The sequence below is a fragment of the Anolis carolinensis genome, chromosome 2, assembly GCF_035594765.1.
Source record: "Anolis carolinensis isolate JA03-04 chromosome 2, rAnoCar3.1.pri, whole genome shotgun sequence".
NCBI classification, from domain to species: domain Eukaryota; kingdom Metazoa; phylum Chordata; class Lepidosauria; order Squamata; family Dactyloidae; genus Anolis; species Anolis carolinensis.
Window position 1 is genome coordinate 202,823,788 of NC_085842.1, and position 18,578 is coordinate 202,842,365.

General features: G+C 37.4%; 1 protein-coding gene across 10 annotated transcripts in view; it reads left to right on the forward strand.

Moving 5' to 3' along the window:
* Nucleotides 1–17,789, forward strand: part of pcgf3 (polycomb group ring finger 3) — a 91,562-nt gene extending 73,773 nt beyond the window's left edge. For all 10 annotated transcript variants that reach the window (XM_062971557.1, XM_062971553.1, XM_062971551.1 and 7 more), the window contains 7 exons: nt 502–598; nt 2,029–2,084; nt 3,191–3,301; nt 7,098–7,186; nt 8,451–8,588; nt 11,108–11,188; nt 12,318–17,789. In XM_062971557.1, coding sequence (XP_062827627.1) covers nt 502–598; nt 2,029–2,084; nt 3,191–3,301; nt 7,098–7,186; nt 8,451–8,588; nt 11,108–11,188; nt 12,318–12,365 — 620 coding nt within the window. In that variant the 3' untranslated portion in view covers nt 12,366–17,789. The remainder of the gene's footprint in view (nt 1–501; nt 599–2,028; nt 2,085–3,190; nt 3,302–7,097; nt 7,187–8,450; nt 8,589–11,107; nt 11,189–12,317) is intronic.
* The last annotated feature ends 789 nt before the right edge of the window (nt 17,790–18,578 follow it).

Sequence of the window (18,578 nt, forward strand, 5' to 3'; positions counted from 1 at the left end):
TTAAAAAACCATCTTGATAGCCCTAAACCAATTATAGCAAACTGTTGAATGTTATCTCAAATTGACAATAAATTCAGAATGGTATTGCTCTTTCATAATCAGAAAGCAAATTTAAGTTGGTTTTCTGCATTGAAGTGATTGCCACCAAATGAATGACTCTTCTTAATTTTAAGCAGAGTTGCAGTCAAACTCACATCAGCTTTTTTAAAACAACTTTTCATTTTCTAAGGATTTATATTAACATTTCTCAGATCTTACCAATGTGGTGGCATAATCTGAAGAGGAATTCAGATCTCTGATGAAAAGGGATGAGAGTGCTAGAAATTAATCTAGAATATCGGTTAAGTATTGCTGTGCTCATTAAAATTTCAAAATGGAATACATTGTAACATAGAATTTTATTTAGCAATTGATGAAGCAATTTTGCAAGTAATTGAATGGTGAGTAAAAACATTTCCTTTTTCTTGGAATCATCTTAACTATAAATATTTCTGTAAACAGTCTGCCGAAGTTGCTTGGTAAAATATTTGGAGGAAAATAATACCTGTCCCACGTGCAGGATAGTTATACACCAGAGCCATCCACTACAATATATTGGGTAAGTATGCTATTAAAGTAATGTGCATAGAGGTCTGCTAGGAATTCCTTACTAAACAGTGGGCTAATTCATAACTCCATGCATAGAAGTTATTTTTCATCATATGATTGCTCAGCCCAATGAAACTGATTTAAAAACTACGCATTTGTCTTGTTCAAGCTACATTTTTTCAAGTTATTGTCTTCATGATTTATTATTGTTATTAATTATATAGGAAATTTCTATCCCGTCTTTCTCCGCTTGCAAACTCAAGGTGGCCTATAGCATAAAAACATACAAATTCCAACAGTTAAAATATATGTACAACAATAAAACCATAGTAAAATAACAGCCAGAAGATTAATAAATTAAATAAAATCTGTGACCTCTTCCTCTATAGACACCCCACTATATACAGACTTTAAAATTCCTAGATATCCCTGTTTTAGTTAAAAGCCTTCTTGAATAGAAATGTCTTGACTCCCCCCACGAAAGCTTAGTAGGAATGGTGCCACTCTTAATTCTTCTGGGAGGGAGTTCCAGAGGGCTGATGCTGCACCCTTTTCTGGTAATGCGTAAATGCATACCAGTAGGGGCTCATGTGGCAATGCGTGTCTCCCCGCTAGATCTCAGCGCGCGCCCTGGTGTGTATTGGGGGACACAGTGCTCCAGGTAGCTGGATGATGCTATATAGGGCTTTATAGGTGATAGCCAGTGCCTTGAATTGAGCTCAGAAATGGACAGGCAACCAGTGGAGCTGCTTCAGGATAGTCCTAGTACTGAAGTCAGATCCCGTTAGAAGCATGGCCGCAACTCTTTTTACAAACTGTAATTTCTGGACACTTTTCAAGGGCTGACCTACGTAGGGCATGTTGCAGTAGTCCAATCGGGATGTAACCATAGCATGTATCACTGTGGCCAAGTCCGATGTCTCCAGGAATGGGTGCAATTGGCACACAAGCTTTAGCTGTGCAAAGGCCAGCCTAGTTACCACTGACACCTGGGCTTCCAGGTTTAAAGGCGAGTCTAGGATGACCCCCAAACTATGGACCTGAGATTTCAGGGGAGTGTTACCCCATCCAGCTTAGGTTGAAATATTGTTCCCAGGTCTATCTTCCCGAGACACCAGTAGTACCTCCGACCTGTCTGGATTGAGTTTGTTCACCCTCATCCAGTCCATCACTGCCCCCGTACAGTTTTTCAGGTGGAGAACTGCTTCCTTAGCATCAGGAGTTGGGCATCATCTGCATACAGATGATACCGAACTTCAAAAGTCAGGATGATCTCTCCCAGCGGCTTCAGGTAGATGTAACATAGCATTGGGGATAGTGATGAGCCCTCCGGAACCCCAGAGCCCACCAGTCCTCATGTTGTTATTCAGTGCTGATAATAAAAATTCAGCACAGGAATTTTGTGGCAGCTCTTTAACTTGTCTTTTTAACATTTTCCAGTCATGACAGAACAATGCAAGATATTGTTTACAAACTTGTTCCAGATCTTCAAGAAGGTAGGTGAATATTATGATGTCTATTATTAAATGCCCATTCCTCATTTAAACGCCTCAATGTGCAGTTGTGGAGGCATAGTTCTACTTTTTATACAATTATAAACCATGAATAGTTCAACATAGTGCCATACTTGGTTACTCTGGAATATAAACACCAGGGTGCTGTTATGCTAAAGCTGAGTATAAATTGTTTTTGTTAAAATGGTTGCATGCTTCTTAATATATACTGACGGTGATGTCCCAACTCTCTGCCAAGCCCCTTTCCCTGTGCTCTAGATCACTTTTTGAAGAGATTAGTTAATTGGAGGGGAAAATGTTTTCCCCTTCCTCCTAAGAAGATGTGATCTTGGTTGCTCTGTACACGGACCAACATAATGTGTATTTGGTTCATAACAGCATGCATAATTCCTGATTGCTCACATGTTGCTGAATATAACACAATATTACAGTTATGGGAAATTGTGATGTTTATACATAATTTTTAACAACGTTTAAAATTCTATGGAGAAATATAAGACATTCTTAATATTTATCCAGTAAATATTAAACCACATAAATCTTCAGAAAATGTTCAGATGTTATCCTCATTATTCAAGTGGTTGATACTTATCCATTGAATAAATATTAGAAACAAATCTTTTGATGCAAATATCTCTATCATTTCCCAGTGTACTTCCTGAATCTAGAGAACTGCTACTAAATATCAGTTATGTCATTTTTTTACCATTGTGATGCATACTTGATAAAAAGTCTGGTATTTAGGCTTATTTGCTTTAAAGATGCATTACACAATTGCATTCCAAACATTAGGCAGACGACAAAAGACTTACAAAAATGTTAAGTTTTTACCTCTCAGTTCTTAGACTTTCTATGTGCAGCTGATCAAGTATGCAAGACAGAACGAAAGTATTTTAAAATAAGATCCAAAAAGCTTTTAGAAGTTCATAAAGGTGGAGAATGAAGTCTCATAATGAGATGACTACAGAAAAGCAGCTGAACATTAGGGGGTGCTCTTGATACATTTTCTGAAAGAATTAAGAGATTTGTTTCTTTGAGTTGATAAAACTGATCTTAGCTTAAAGACACTATTTTGAAATATTAAACAGCGGAAATGAAAAAGCAGAGGGAATTTTACCACAAACTGGGCATGGAAGTGCCGGGTGACATCAAAGGGGAGATGTGCTCAGCCAAGCAACATTTAGAAGCCCATCGGAATGGTAAGTAGACGTTGCTTGTGTTTTCTGCATCACAGAATTATTATGTTTCCCAAAAGATAACATTTTTCTTTTGTTTCTTGTCAATTTGAATGTTTTAGTGGAGTTTGTTGATCATTCTGTATCAAGAGTGGGTGCTGTGTTTCCAGTCAGTACTCAAAAAGCATAGCTACTGCGACTTGGAACTGCAGTTAAGCAGCATTTGAAAGGCCACAGAATTCCCAACCTTGTTCTATGTTGTGTTAATTAAATAAAATGTACATCTCTGTTTGTGCTGAAAATTCCTTTTCACTATGAATACATGATTATCTGCTTGATACTATATTCAAAAACCTCCTGACCTGTGTACTTGTAACAAAATTTGTTTATCTTACTCTTCATAATTTCCCCCTTCATTACTGGATCTTAGCCTTCTGCTTCTATAGTGTAGGAATTGGCCTCATCATTTTCACAGACATACATTGTTAGGTGTAGACATTGTCTTTGCAGAAGCTAGGTAGCTTCTAAAAAAACATATAAGTTTGACAAAGGTTTCTGAATAAATAACTGGTTTTGAGTTTTTGGAGCCTTGGTGAGTCTGTTTCTGAATGATAGCTCTTGCAAGTGAAATGATGAAATGATTCTCATGTAATAGACCTTGTTGTCAATAACCCAGTGCTGAGAACTGTAGCAGCAAAGCAAATTCCAGCAATGTTTGTCTCCTTGTTACTCCAGAAGGAGTGCTATGACACTTAAGTGATATATTGCGGGAAGAGCCTGCCTCAGCGAAGGTGATCTCTCTTTGAATACAGAGTGAAGACCCTATAACTAGTTAAAGAACACAAGTGTTATCCTAATGCCACTGCCATTGCTTGTGTGAGAGGTTTTTGGTGTCAGTGATTCTTATTATTCAGTTTCACTATGTACTGCTCTGACATCAGTTTAGAAAAGACGGGTTCCTTTCTCAGTTTACATTGTGTGTTATTCTGCAGGTCATTTTGTGATATCAAACCTTTGCCGTATATTATGTGTGTATGAACCTCCTACCCATCAAGCAAAGTTGACTTGTGTCCCACTGACTAGGAACGTGATCTTGCATTATTCAAAACTCTGCCAATAACCGGTTGTGTCACTTCAACAAAACTGCTCCATACAAGGAAGCTCTAAAATAAATGCCAGACCTAATCCTAAAATTGACTGTGTGTGAGGGATTGATTGAACTGAATGTTGCCATAGCAGTTTGTCAAAACCCAATACCAATGTTGCAAGAACCTTGACAAAGAGACAAAGCAACATAGCTTTGTCTCATAATCAGCTTTGTTGAGTTCTTACTGTAACTTGCAAATACAGTAGAGTCTCACTAATCCAAGCCTCGCTTATCCAAGCCTCTGGATAATCCAAGCCATTTTTGTAGTCAATGTTTTCAATATATCATGATATTTTGGTGCTAAATTTGTAAATACAGTAATTATTACATAGCATTAATGTGTAATGAACTACTTTTTCTGTCAAATTTTTTGTATAACATGATGTTTTGGTGCTTAATTTGTAAAATCATAACCTATTTTGATGTTTAATAGGCTTTTCCTTAAGCCCTCCTTATTATCCAACATATTCACTTATCCAACATTCTGCCGTCCCGTTTATGTTGGATAAGTGAGACTCTGCTATAATAATAATAATAATAATAATAATAATAATAATAATAATAATAAGAAGAAGAAGAAGAAGAAGAAGAAGAAGAAGAAGAAGAATATCTTACAATCATAAGGTTAGGAGACACCCCTAAGGATCATCCAGTTCAACTTCCTTCCACCATGCAGGATGACACAAACCAAGCACTCCTGACAGATGGCCATCCAAGATCTGCACAGTAATAATACAAATCAAATCATAGTATCAGACAGTTAAGGAGAGACCCCTAAAGGCCATCCAGTCCAACCCAATTCTGCCATTGGATGATACAATCCAAGCACTCCCAACAGATGGCCAGCCAGCCTCTCAATAATAATAATAAGAAGAAGAATAAGAATATCATACAATCCTAAGGTTAGCAGATACCCCTAAGGATCATCCAGTTCAACTTCCTTATATCATGCAGGAGGACACAATCCAACCACTCCTGACAGATAGCCATCCAATATCTGCACAATAATAATACACATCGAATCATAGCATCAGACAGTTAGGAGACACCCCTAAAGGCCATCCAGTCCAACCCAATTCTGCCATGCAGGACACAATCCAAGCACTCCCAACAGATGGCCACCCAGCCTCTCAATACGAATACTACTACTACTAATAATAATAACAACATCATCATACAATCCTAAGGTTTGGAGTGACCCCTAAGGATCATCCAGCTCAACTTCCTTCTACCATGCAGGAGGACACAATCCAAGCACTCCTGACAGATGGCCATCCAGCCTCTACATAATAATGATGATGATGATGATGAAGAAGAAGAAGAAGATGATGATGATGATGATGATGATGATAATAATAATAATAATAATAATAATAGAAGCATAGAATCCAAGAGTTTGGATGGACCCCTAAGGGCCATCCAGCCCAACCCTTTCTACTATGCAGCAGGACACAATCCAAGCATTCACAACACATGGACAACGTATAAATACTATACAATACTACACAGGGACATAGACCCCCTCTACCCTCACCACTTTCACAGTACACAAACAACCAAATGCATACTAAACATAAAGACATCCATACAACAGACATTCAATACCATCACTACCTCAACAAGTTCTCACCAACACCACCAGACAACGCCACAGCAATGCATGTCCGGGCACAGCTAGTACAATATAAAACACACCATTAACATCCTATATAAATCATTAAAATGCTACATATATCAATGTTGAGATACATCCTTAAAATACTGCACCTCCACAAGTCATGAGAATGACAGAGAGCTCTGTAGTCCTATTGTGAACAGCTGGAAAACCTTGAATTCTTACTGCAGTCTCTCTAGCTGCTCACACCAGATGTTTGTGTCTTCCCTTGCCTGCAGGAAAAGTAAGGTGCTTTGGTACATGAGAGAAAATCTTTAACACAACCTTTTTTTTAGCGGATAAAGGACTCTTTGTCCATGCTTCAGATGACTCAAAGGTGCGCACTGTGCATCTGTAGAGGTGGGAGATTTATGGGGAAATAAACCTTGATCTATCTTGTGGCCTACTTATCTTGTTCTTAGGTAAATGTTAATTGTTCATATGTTTCAGTTAAAAACAGGAAATTGAAGTTATGTGCTGCATAGTTTTCAGCTTGAAGGCTACTGCATAGCTTTCAGACATATTTTGAAATATGGTGGGCATTGTGAAAAGAAGCATGAAAGCATGTTGGAAAGAGAAATGTGAGCTTTGGTAGTTTGCTAGTAAACAGAATACATCAGTTTTACTGCACCTGGCACCCTTTAGATGTGTCTGCCTACAACTGCCATGGATTTAGGAGGTTATACTTAAACACATTAGATTAACTGTTGTACATTGAAAGCAGTGAAAACCCAGTTGATTTGTTGATGGTTTATGCAGAATTATTAATCCCTTAAATTAGTAAACCACCCAAAATTCTGAGTCTATGACACTGAGTTCCTTGCGAAATACTTCAGGCATAATGCATCTCACCAGTTTAGCTTGCATTATCCTCGATATTACGCTTTTGATTTGAAATCTATGTAGCTGATTCACTTCTTTAAAGGGCTGTGGATTTTTATTGCATTTTATTTCATACGTGAATTTGTATCTTTAGAGACTTCCACTTCATCACAGATGCTCTATGCTTTTTTCATAAGGGGAAACAAAAGCGGACGAGAATACAAACAAAGAAACGTCAGAAGAGAAACAGGAAGAAGATAATGATTATCACAGAAGTGATGAACAGGTAATAATTAGGGTTCTTAACAACAGCAACAGCAAAATGATTGGCAGTTCAGAGATAATTTTTTTTTCAAATTATATTTCTGGAAGTGGCAGCATGGGGTTATTTGTTTTTAAGACAAACATCCATGCCATGAGTTTTGAAAGATGCACAATGCTTATTGAATGTGATGCCTTGGAGGTGGCAGTCCTTTTAATGTGGGCACCTATGGAAAAATTTTGTGGTCAATAATTTTAGGCATCATTATTAATTCCATTCCAAACCTCATCCCTTAAAGTAGGAATGGACAGTCATATGCGATAATATTGGAGTTTGAAGAAGTATGTGAAGTAGCTACTATGTGAAGTGATCTCTTTGATACTTGGAATTGGGCATAACTAGTACCATGATGTGTATAATATCCGGTTGTTATACACATCATTGCATTCATGGATCACAGAAGGTGCTAAAAAGGACAGTTTGTTCAATTTTATCAAGAAGTATATGATATCTGGAGATTCTTTAGATCCATATTGTCAGGAACTATTGGGAAAAATGGCACTAGAATTGGTAGATAGCCTCTAGCATGGACAAGTCTTTAGTTAGGGTGTTGTGTAGTTTCCAGGCTGTATGGTCATTCTAGTATTATTTTCTCCTGACGTTTTACCTGCATCTGTGGATTCTCTGAAGATGTCAGCTACAGATGCAGGCGAAAAGTCAAGAAAAAATACTGCTAGAACATGGCCATACAGCCCAGAAACCAAACAACACCCCTGTGATTCTGACTGTGAAAGCCGCCTTTTGTTTCTTTGAAAGAACCTGAAATTTCAGTTGAGGGATCAGCCAAACTTATATAGACCACAATCATTGTAGGAAACTATATAGTTTGGGAGGGATGGTGGAGAGTCCAAATCACATACTATAGTTTTGTAGTGAACATTAATTTCTGTCTTAGTCATGTGGAAATGTTTACTTAGGGGTATCTCCATAGGAACATGGGAAGATGTATTATACCACCATTAGTCTATTCATCCAACCAACCTTGTCTGTGCTTCCTTGCACTGATCTCAAGGTAGAGAGGCCTTTCACATTATTGGCTACCCCCCTTTTTTGTTACCAAAGATGTCAGAGATTGAGTCTTTAGTGTTATGTTCAAAGATAGTTTTCTGCTATTTGCATAAAAGAAGCACTTGTTTAGTGCAGACTTCATTCTGGTTTTGTTCTTGCAAATGGAGGACTTAAAAGGGATGCATCTTAACAAATATCGACTATTTACTTCCTTCTAAAGGTAAGCATCTGTTTGGAATGCAACAGCAGCAAACTACGTGGACTAAAGAGAAAATGGATTCGCTGCTCTGCACAAGCTACAGTCTTGCATCTAAAGAAGTTCATTGCCAAAAAACTTAATCTTTCTTCATTTAATGAGGTAATTCATGAGACTAAACTCACCCAAAAACATTTTATAAAGAAAAATGTGCACTGAGACTTTTAACGATCTTGTTGGTTTTCTTTTTTTTAAAAATTAAAAAATAGTTTACTACCTACCCAATAGGAAATGATTGTGCATTACACGTCCCCTTGATTGTGCATTACACATTCCCTTAAAAGTGGTTTATTTTTAAAACATTAGTCCTGAGGCTTTCAGTGTCAGCTCTTGTTTTTAATAAAATATTGTTAGCCTGCCGTATATCATCACTTAATGAAATAACCTATTACAATAAAATGTACCTTTCTGTGCTTTCTTCATCATCAGTTTCCAGTTGAAGCATTTCTGGTTGTGCCTCACGTGATTGTGAGGGCACCTCAAGTAGGTGGTAGTAATGCTCCCCAACTACTGAAATAATCCAAACAAGCATGGTACCTTCAGTCTTTTATTTGCACCTGAAGAAACCTGCTTTGAAAAAAAAAACCCACAGAGCACCAACTGCTTGATGTCAAGTGTTTTATTTTGTATTAGAGCCCAGATGATTTGTGATTGCCAACACACTGTTTCAAAGCATATGGTTAAAAAATAATCTATGTCATAATGAATGTCCACTGAAAAATGCTTTGCCATTAATTGAAATAATTCCTGGACATAATCACACAATCTGTTTGTGTTTTATGGATGGGTGTTCTGTTTTGTGCCTCCTCCCTTTCATCCAACTAATTTTATTACCTGTGTATTTACAAAAAGGTCTTGTCTGGTCTCCATAAGCCTATCTGGCATTCTACTAGTAACATCTCATTTGTAAGGAAGAGTTTTATGGACTGGAATGAAGTGAGATATGAACTTTTAATTGGCTCTCAAAGGATGCTAAATTGCATGATAATGATGATGATGGTGATGATGATAATGCTTGTTATTATATTGCAGTATTATATTATAATGTATCACAAGTTAATTTAGAGTCTCCTTTCATGAACACATTTTAAGATGTTTCTGCACTGCACCACCCCTCCCCCCCAGTACCAATCTTATGCTGCTTCTCTTAGTTATTGGCCATGTACCTGGTTCTAACAAACTGAACTATAGAGCTGATAACCTGGCTTGCAACAATGGGGGCTTCTTTGCATGACACTTTTTTTATTGGAGGATGCACTTGGCAGTCACGGAAGGTTTCGGTTTCTTGGCCTCTCTTTGTATCTATATTGGATTGAACTAACCTTATTACCACAGTTTTCCCCAAAACATTTTCTTTGCTATTCTGTTGCTTTTGCACACCTTTCTCCTTGTTAATAGTGGAAGTAAGATACCTTTGGAAAATGTATCCTTTGAGTTAGAGCAGAGCTGTACAATTGCATGAGAAGTTAAGGGCCAATTTCCCCAACCCTGTAAGGCCAGTCCCACCCCTCCACAAGCCTATATATTTCTGTTTCCCCCTGTAAAGTCCCTCATAAAATGGTATGGAGAGGTTACTCCTGTCATTATTTTGAGAGGGGACTACAGAATGCTTGAACTCTATGCAAATTGTAGAGCAGCACCTTGGAGTTGTGACATGCCAGAGTAATCCAGGCCAGGTAGAAGTAATTACTGCACCAAAAAAAGTTGGTAAAGGTACAAATAGCTTTCAGTTAGACAAGATGTCTGAAATGTGGAGTATTTTGGAAACATACATTGCAATGATTATAATAGTAATCAAAAATCTAGACAACTACAGTACTTTCAAACTAGATCATAGCTAAGCATCAGAGGACTAATGAGGAATTTTGTCATAAAAGGCTATTGTATTGTGTTTGGGGGTGGGGTGGAGGGTGTCTTTATTCTTGCTGATTAGTCATAGAGCTGGATACCTTGAAGGGGACCATATAGTGTTTTTCCTATGTACAGTTAAATCATTATTGGCTCCTTTTTCATACTCAACCCTACCTGGAAACTCATGAATACTCAAGTGTTTAATAAGTCAGTCCCTCATTCCTTTTTTCCAGGATCATTTCAGCAGGCATTCTATGAGCATGTACTCATTTTAATACAATCAAAAGCAGGTACAGGTGTTATTTTCCATAAAGATGAAGACATGCACCTATTGTAGACTGATCACAAGCAAACATTTAATTTTTCTGCACATCAGCAGAAAACAGTGTGAAATTAAAGTTCTACAAATCCTGAAGCAAGTCTGAACAACCCAATTTAAGTCTGGAAGTATTACTCCATACAACTGCTACTTTTGTGGTAGGATATAAGTATTGTGTATCTGCCAGCTTTGTTATATTAAGTGCTCCTACTACTTGGAGATTTCACTCTTAATGAGTTTATTGTACTTTAAAAGATTTTTGATTTGTGTCCATAGGAACCTTGTAGGATTCTTTGAGGAGACACGTGTACTTTGCCTGCAAGGGAATTTGGTGATATCAACAATTTTGTCTTTAGGCTGCCATTTTTAAAAGTTTTTAATTGTCTCATAATTTGGAATTGTTTAACTGAACTGTTTGATCAAAGAACTAAATACTTATTGTTTTTGTTAGCTGGATATATTATGCAATGAAGAAATTCTGGGCAAGGACCACACTCTCAAATTTGTAGTTGTTACAAGATGGAGATTTAAGGTATGTAAAATAATAATAATAATAACAACAACAACAATAATAATAATACATCACACAGTCCTAAACGCTTGGGAAGTGTTCAACTTGTGATTTTGTGATACGAAATCCAGCATATCTATCTTGTTTGCTGTGTCATAAAATAAAATAATAATAATAATAATAATAGTAATGTATTACTCATCTCTCCCTGCGGCTCGAGGTGGGTTACAACATTGTTAAAACACTATTAAAATGCATGCAGCAGGATTCACAGTGTTAAAATATAAGTTAAATTTCACTGATGAAATGCAGATTAAAATTCTGAACTCGACTGGATAGGCTTGGTGGAAGAGATGGGTCCTCAGTTGTGTCTTAAATTTTGACAGTTGATTTAGCTGTTGGAGCTCTTCTGGCAGGTCATCCCACAGTCTTCTTTGGCTGGCCAATGAAAAGGTCCTCTTGGTGATGGTGATCAGTCGGGTTCTGGAGGCTAGAGTAGATGCCCCCCAGGTGAATTCAGTGTCTTAAGGGGTGAATTGTATCGGATAATGTGATCCAGTAGGTAACCTGGACCCAAACTATGTAGGGCTTTAAAGGTGAAAAACAATACTTTTTATTTTGTCCAGAAACTAATTGGCAACATTGCTGGTTGATTGATGTACTTAAAATCTTAGCTTGATTTTCTAGACTTTTTTGTAGTTGTTATCAGGGATAATCAGTTGATGGCCCAAGGACTGCATTGGCTTTGATTCATTGGGACTGTCATCTCTTCTTGCATGTGTGAATTTTTCTGTGATGTTTAACTTGACAGACCTACCTAGTAAAAATTGAGAGGAATCTCTAGACACATTTGTGCTAATGTGAAGTTTTTCTGTATCTTCATGTTGGGCATAAGGTGGCAGAGCACTTGCCAATTTTCCAGGCTGGAAAGTTCAGCCCTGCTCCCAGACAGATACTTTGGAGATATAAATATTGTGGGGGTACTCCAGTTTACAAGTAACTTTGCTTCTCATACTAAAGACATTGGCCATCAGTAGTTTAAATCAGTGTCAAGTTTGATACATGCACTTTGCTATGTTTCTTATCTTCTCTATATTGCTGTGATTGAAATAGCAATTTCCTCAACCAGGAATGTTATTTTATCTTTCAGAAAGCACCTCTACTGTTACATTACAGACCCAAAATGGACTTGCTGTAAGAACTGTTTTGTCCTTCTGGACGGTTTTTTGCAGAGACTATCATTGGGCACCTTCTTAGTGCATCACACAGTTCACCCAAGACACAGACCAGCAGAATCCATTCTGGAAAAAAGCCGTGCTTGCCCGGTCAGCCATCTTGAATCTTTCTCTGAGGGATGCATTAACCTAACTTTCTGGATAGAAAAATATTTATACTTTTTTTCTACCAAAAAACCCACAACAAAAATGGAAATCGTAACTTGAGAAGATGCTACCAGCATGAAGTTTACAGACACTGAAAACACTTATGGTTTCTCATGTGAACCTTAGTTCGTGATCATCATCTTGCAAAGATAAAAAATAGGCTTAAGATGTGAAGAAGATTGTTTAAGATTAAGATATCGTTTATGATTGGTTGTCACCAAACGATGTTTAGATTGCTTCACAACTTAGATGTGGCATATTTTTGCAAGGTTTTTTGTTTGTTATACCTCATAGCCCTCTTGTCTGTTAGCTAGCCCTCTGTAGAATATATACATTGACAAAGATCTAATAGTTGGCAGTGATTTTGCTGCATGACGCTATTCTTGATTATGCTCTTGTATTCTTCTGCAGGTTCATCTGACTGAGGTTATTGGAAGAGTTTTAGCTCATTCTGTTCTGTTGCAGTTTTTATCAGCTCGCATAAAAGTGCTGAGCATTTAGAAGGAACCTTCATTTAGGATATATGTAGCTTACAGAGCTGAGGGAGCTATTGGATTGGAAAATTTGCCTTTCAGTAAATGAAATACAGCAGAGGCAGCCTTAACCACATGAATTTCAGTAGTGTTCCTTTGAATAACACTATGCTAATGCTGTAACACACTTTCTGTGATGTGCATTAACAGGTTGAACTTTCTGCTGATTTCTAGGTTTCCCTGAACTATAATATTATGTTTGCCTGATTATTTATTTACGGTCTGAGTTCTCAGTCTTAACTCCAATAGAAATACCGGTATTAATAATAATAAAAATCCAGCTTTCTAGGGACACATGGTCAAATCTGAACTGTACAAGTGGTCATCCAACAGAGGACTAAATAACTTAAAGAGGTAAATGCTGTTTTACTTTAAGCAATTTCATATTTTTAAAAAGGGATTAGTTCTTCAAAAACTCATTTCCTTTATTTAATCCATTATATGGTCCAGCATGAAATTCAGACAAGAATGTGCATAGGCCCACTCACTACTGCATGTATCCCTACATGCGCTTATGTTTTATTTCTTCCTTAAACAAGGGTTTTTCTTCTCAGTCCTTATTTTTCCATTGCATCGTCTAGAGTAAAGAATCATTATTAACCTTTTGCCAAATGTCACCACCCTTTAAGCTTGCTTCTCCGGCTCCTGCTGCCAGCACATATGTTTGCTGGTAACATCTCTGTCCAAGGTGAGTTCTGTGACTTCTTTATATTTAGTTTCATACAGGCAAACATGAATAAGTGAAAGCTGAAGGAGTCAAATGGAGGGCAAAATAGGAACAAGTTCAAAATGTTGGGATGAACATTCAAGGGGGAAACACAGACATAGGGTGCTTTGACTACAGAATTTTTTTCTGGAATGTCCTAGTGAAATGAATGGAAGTTGGAAATAGTACATTAAATGCCTCGGGTGTTTACCCATCTTTTATGGGACAGTGATTTCTCAATGAATGTGACTAGTGCAATTGCACTGTTGTGATCCCATTCATTTCAGCACTGTATGTGCTGGACAGTATTCCACTGGAAAGTGCCCTTAAAATATTTCTAGCTTTTACATCATCTTTTTATGTAAATGGTGGTTTATGTCATGGTAAAGTAATGCTTGCCATCGCTCAGAAAGTATCTTAAAAGAAAGGTTAATGAAAAACTGCAGCGTCATAGAATTTGGAGCTCTCTACGGAACACATTTAGTCACAGAGTCTTTAAGTGTAAGGATTCCTTCTGCCCCAGTTCACCGGCCATGTGGTGCTATATGCAAACATCTTGGCTAACACTTTTTAGTGAGCCTTAAACTTGGTGACCCTGTCTAATACTCCCTTGGTTCAGTTAAGCATTTGGAGTGCTTAATGCCCATATCCAACTATCCATTCTACCTCAGACTAGATACACAGATGAACTGTATATTAAATGCCATCTTGAAATACCGAATACAGACAGCATCCTGTGTACCTTGAACTGAGGGATTAAATAGTATCATGATGCAGACTACAACCCCGCAACTCTTGACTGCAACAGTCTACAGAATCTGTATTGCTAAGTTTCTAGCAAATTTTTGAATCACTTGAATTTGATACGGTGCTATATAAATATATTTAAATATATATCTAGTCAGGTGCATTGAAACCAAAGCCAGCACTTGACACCTCTGTTGGCTTTGTTGCTCTTAAATGAGTATTTATCTCTGCTTTTATAACAACCTGATTGAAAACATCATTGGCAGAAAATACTTGGTTTTTTCTTTCTTTTCAAAACAGCTTCTCAGAATACTTCTTTTTCTATGGAAACTGTGTCCCTTGGGGTGTGTTTGTTTCAAAGACCTAGCTGGCTTGTTTTATCAGGAAAAAAAAAACCTACAGTGAATACCAACAGAGCAGATCCTTGTGATAGAAATTGTCTCTCTTCTGTGAAGTTTTTAAGGGACAGGTTTCACAATGGTTATGTTGGCAAAGCATTCTGTTGATCTTTCTGGCTTAAGGTCTTCAAATCGTATTCCACTCAAGTGGCTTGGCCCTCCTCCGGTCACCACTGAGTTTGTGTTGGTTGATTAAAATGATATATAAAATAACTGTGAAGTCATTTTTTAATTTTTTATTTCTTGGTTTCGTTTTCTTTTGGACTGCTTACCGCTGGTAAATAAATGCAGTAAAATTGTCTTGTTGCATTATCCTCAGCAACAAAGAGGTGAGCATAACAACACAGGTTTATGGTCTCGCTTGATATAATTTTCTTTTAAAATAGAGAAATCAGAATATATAATATTGAATTTTAAATAAGGTTGGGGGGTTGAAAGTTAACTTTATAAAATTATTTATTCTATTTTAAGCCTTCGATCATACTTTTTACCATCTAAGTATTTTTTGTTTCTATGGTCCAGCTTTATTTATGGGCATATAAAATGAAATTGTGAGATGTTTTTTACAAGCTTCTTTTTTTTTTTTGGTGAGGTCCAAATCATATGTTGTACTACATGAGTGGCTGTTACTAAAAGGGACAGCCATGTGTCTAGCTCTCTGCCCCATACTTTATAATCTCTACTGTAAATTACCTCTGGTCTGATGTCCTGACATTTTGCATCTCCTTTATCCTCTTCCTGTGGCAAACGGTGTTGAGGAACAGAAACATTGAGGATGATATAATATGAGACCTGAGTAAGATATACTAGAGCAAAAGTGAAGATGCATCCATTTTTGCATTTGGTGGCAACTACTTATATAGGACAACATTTAGTTTGGCCTTGTTCGATTTTTTGGTATGTTTTTATTTTGTATGGATAAAGAGCATTAATTTATGCTTTTTGTGCAATAGGTTTGAAACATGCTTTTGTTAGGCATACATTTTAAAATGGTAAATGTAGCATCTACTAACCACATTTCCCCCTTCCCGCCTTCCTGGTTTTTTAAAATGTTATTTTAAAGAATGACATTTGGGAGTTCTGTCTGTGTGCAAGGATTACCTGTCAGCAATATTTTAAAGATGGTTTGGCAAGAACTCTTAAATGTGAAATGTAATCGGCAAGGCTTGCAGCCTATCAGAAATGTATGTGTGTGCCATTGGTATGTCTGGTATTTTTCTCTCTTTGTATACCATTAAACCTGGAAATATTTATTTCTTAGTGGTTGTGCAATGCTCCAGATGCAAATTTTTAACCTTTGGGGGAAGGAAAATACAAATAGTTTTAAAAGTATCAGACTATGAACTATGATGGTGCTAATTTTTGTTTCCTCTACACTATTTGGGCCTTTGAAACCCTACCTGGCTCTTACTGTTTTCATAACAATCTAATCAGTCTTAGGAGATTCACACTCCTGTTTCTTTTCCAATGAATGACAAATCTATTCTCAAAGTTAGCCTATTTGCAGTTATTTGAAACTGAGCTGTATGTTTAAATGCAACAGGAGAAAGCCAACCCGTTTGTACATCTAGACTATGACTCTTTGATAACTTTATACTTTAACCAGTAGGTAAGAAATGCATTTCCTGCAAACGGTTAAAACTGTATTTGACAGAAAAACCGTGTTTCTGTATTTCCTCAGGTAATTGCTCTGGTTTTAAACACTTCACATGATACCTTAACTTCTCATATATTTGTGTGTATGTGTGTGATCTCAGACTTAAAACATAAAAAGATGGGGCACACAAGCAGACCATTGCATGTCAGAATTGCAAGTGGATATATTCACCTTGTAGTCAAAATGTGCACAGGGAACACATTTTTCTTAAAATACATACAGTTGGCTTGGAACCACACTTTCCTCTGGTAGTGGAAAGTGACAGCAGAATACACATTCTCCAGGAATTTGTTTCTAACCCTAAAACTGGCAGATGTCATTCGAGCTTGAAATTCTTTCATTTTTACTAAGCGCAAGCTATGGCCTGAACATGACTTAGAAAGGCTGTAATACACAATTGGCAGCAGACCTGGCTCTGAAGGATGGCAATTTATTTGGACGAAGTGAGAGGCTCTTCACAATCACCTCCCTCCCTCTGAGTTGAATAGGGATGGGAGACCGCAAAGAAAATATGGTATGAGTAATATTAAGGGCTTTCTGTCTTGCCCACCCCTGTTTACCCCTTGTCCCAGTGCTTATATGTTCTTTGGCAAATAACTGGGTTCCAAGATCTGAGTTTGGTAGATGCCCTGGTCTGTTGCTGACTGCGTAATGTGGCCAAATGTATCTGTCTAGATTTCTGTTGATATCCATGAACACTGAACCTATCAAAGATGATTATGCAGCCTCATTATACTTTACATGAATGGGCATATGTCCTTGCATGAGGAAAATCAAGCAAGATGCACTGGGTATGGGTTGCTGCAGAAAAGTCCTGTTTCAAAGTGTAACGACAGCCAAATGACAGGACAAAGGTCAGGAATACAATTCATTCACAATCAGATAAATTTAGGGTTATGGAACAATAAGCCAGTGCAGCTTTTTAAGCCTTTATTCTCACTGTATGGCATAATTGAACATTCTTGCCGTATTTTTTTAAAAAACATATTTTTGGCTTGGTTTCATTTGAAAGTTTACATTAAAATTTTTAATGCTTTGTGTTGCTGTGTAACTTTTGTACTTTTGGTGGCAAGTTTTTGTCTGACTAAGCCTTTTGGGGGGAGTTATTGCTTAATGTTTTGATTTTATGATAGTGAAGCTTGTATTCAGTGTTCTGCCAATTAATATTATATGCTTGTAATAAAAGCCAAAAAACCCTTGTCAGTTTTTCTCTGTTTTTCAATTATAAATACAGGTTATCACATAGTCTTATAACGGTTTGATACCAAATAGTAGTGGCTAGCTGAATGGGTCCATGCACACTACCCTTAAATTGAAAGGCTACTAGTTGATATCTTTATCACTACTCTACTGCTGCCTTAGCATTTCAGTGCCTGAGGTGGCCACCTGCAATAACTGGCTAAGAAATAAAACATTATTCTCTAATGTAAATGCTTTGGCTGTGTATGCTGCAAAAATAAACTGCTAGCAGACGTTCTAGCCATCACTTCACACCTTCATTTCTTTAGGATATCCTCTGAGTACCAAAGTTTGCATGCAAGAGGAGGGGAAGGTCAAAGCGAGACAAAAAAAAAAAGGGGGAATATATATGTGAAACCTGGGTCTTGACAAATTAAAACAGCCCTCCTAACCAGGCTGCTGAGAAGGCTGAGAACGAAGGCATCCACATGACCAAAATGGCCATGGTCCTCCAACATAGCAAATCTGGCAGTTGACAGTCTACCAACCAGACCAGCTCTTCTTATCCAGGATAAAGTGTTCTATCCGGACTGGCTCACACATGACTTTTTAAACACAGCTCTTGAGAAACTATGGGTAGTTGGAAAAGGTAGCTGAAACGTGGCCTCATGGAGGCCCTTTATGAATAGGGCGTACAAATACATAGTGAGAATAGTCTGGCATTGGTACAAGTACAAATACCATGATGTGAACAAGGACCATATAACACTACTCCATTATTATTTGCACGAGGGAAGTCTGAAGCCCAA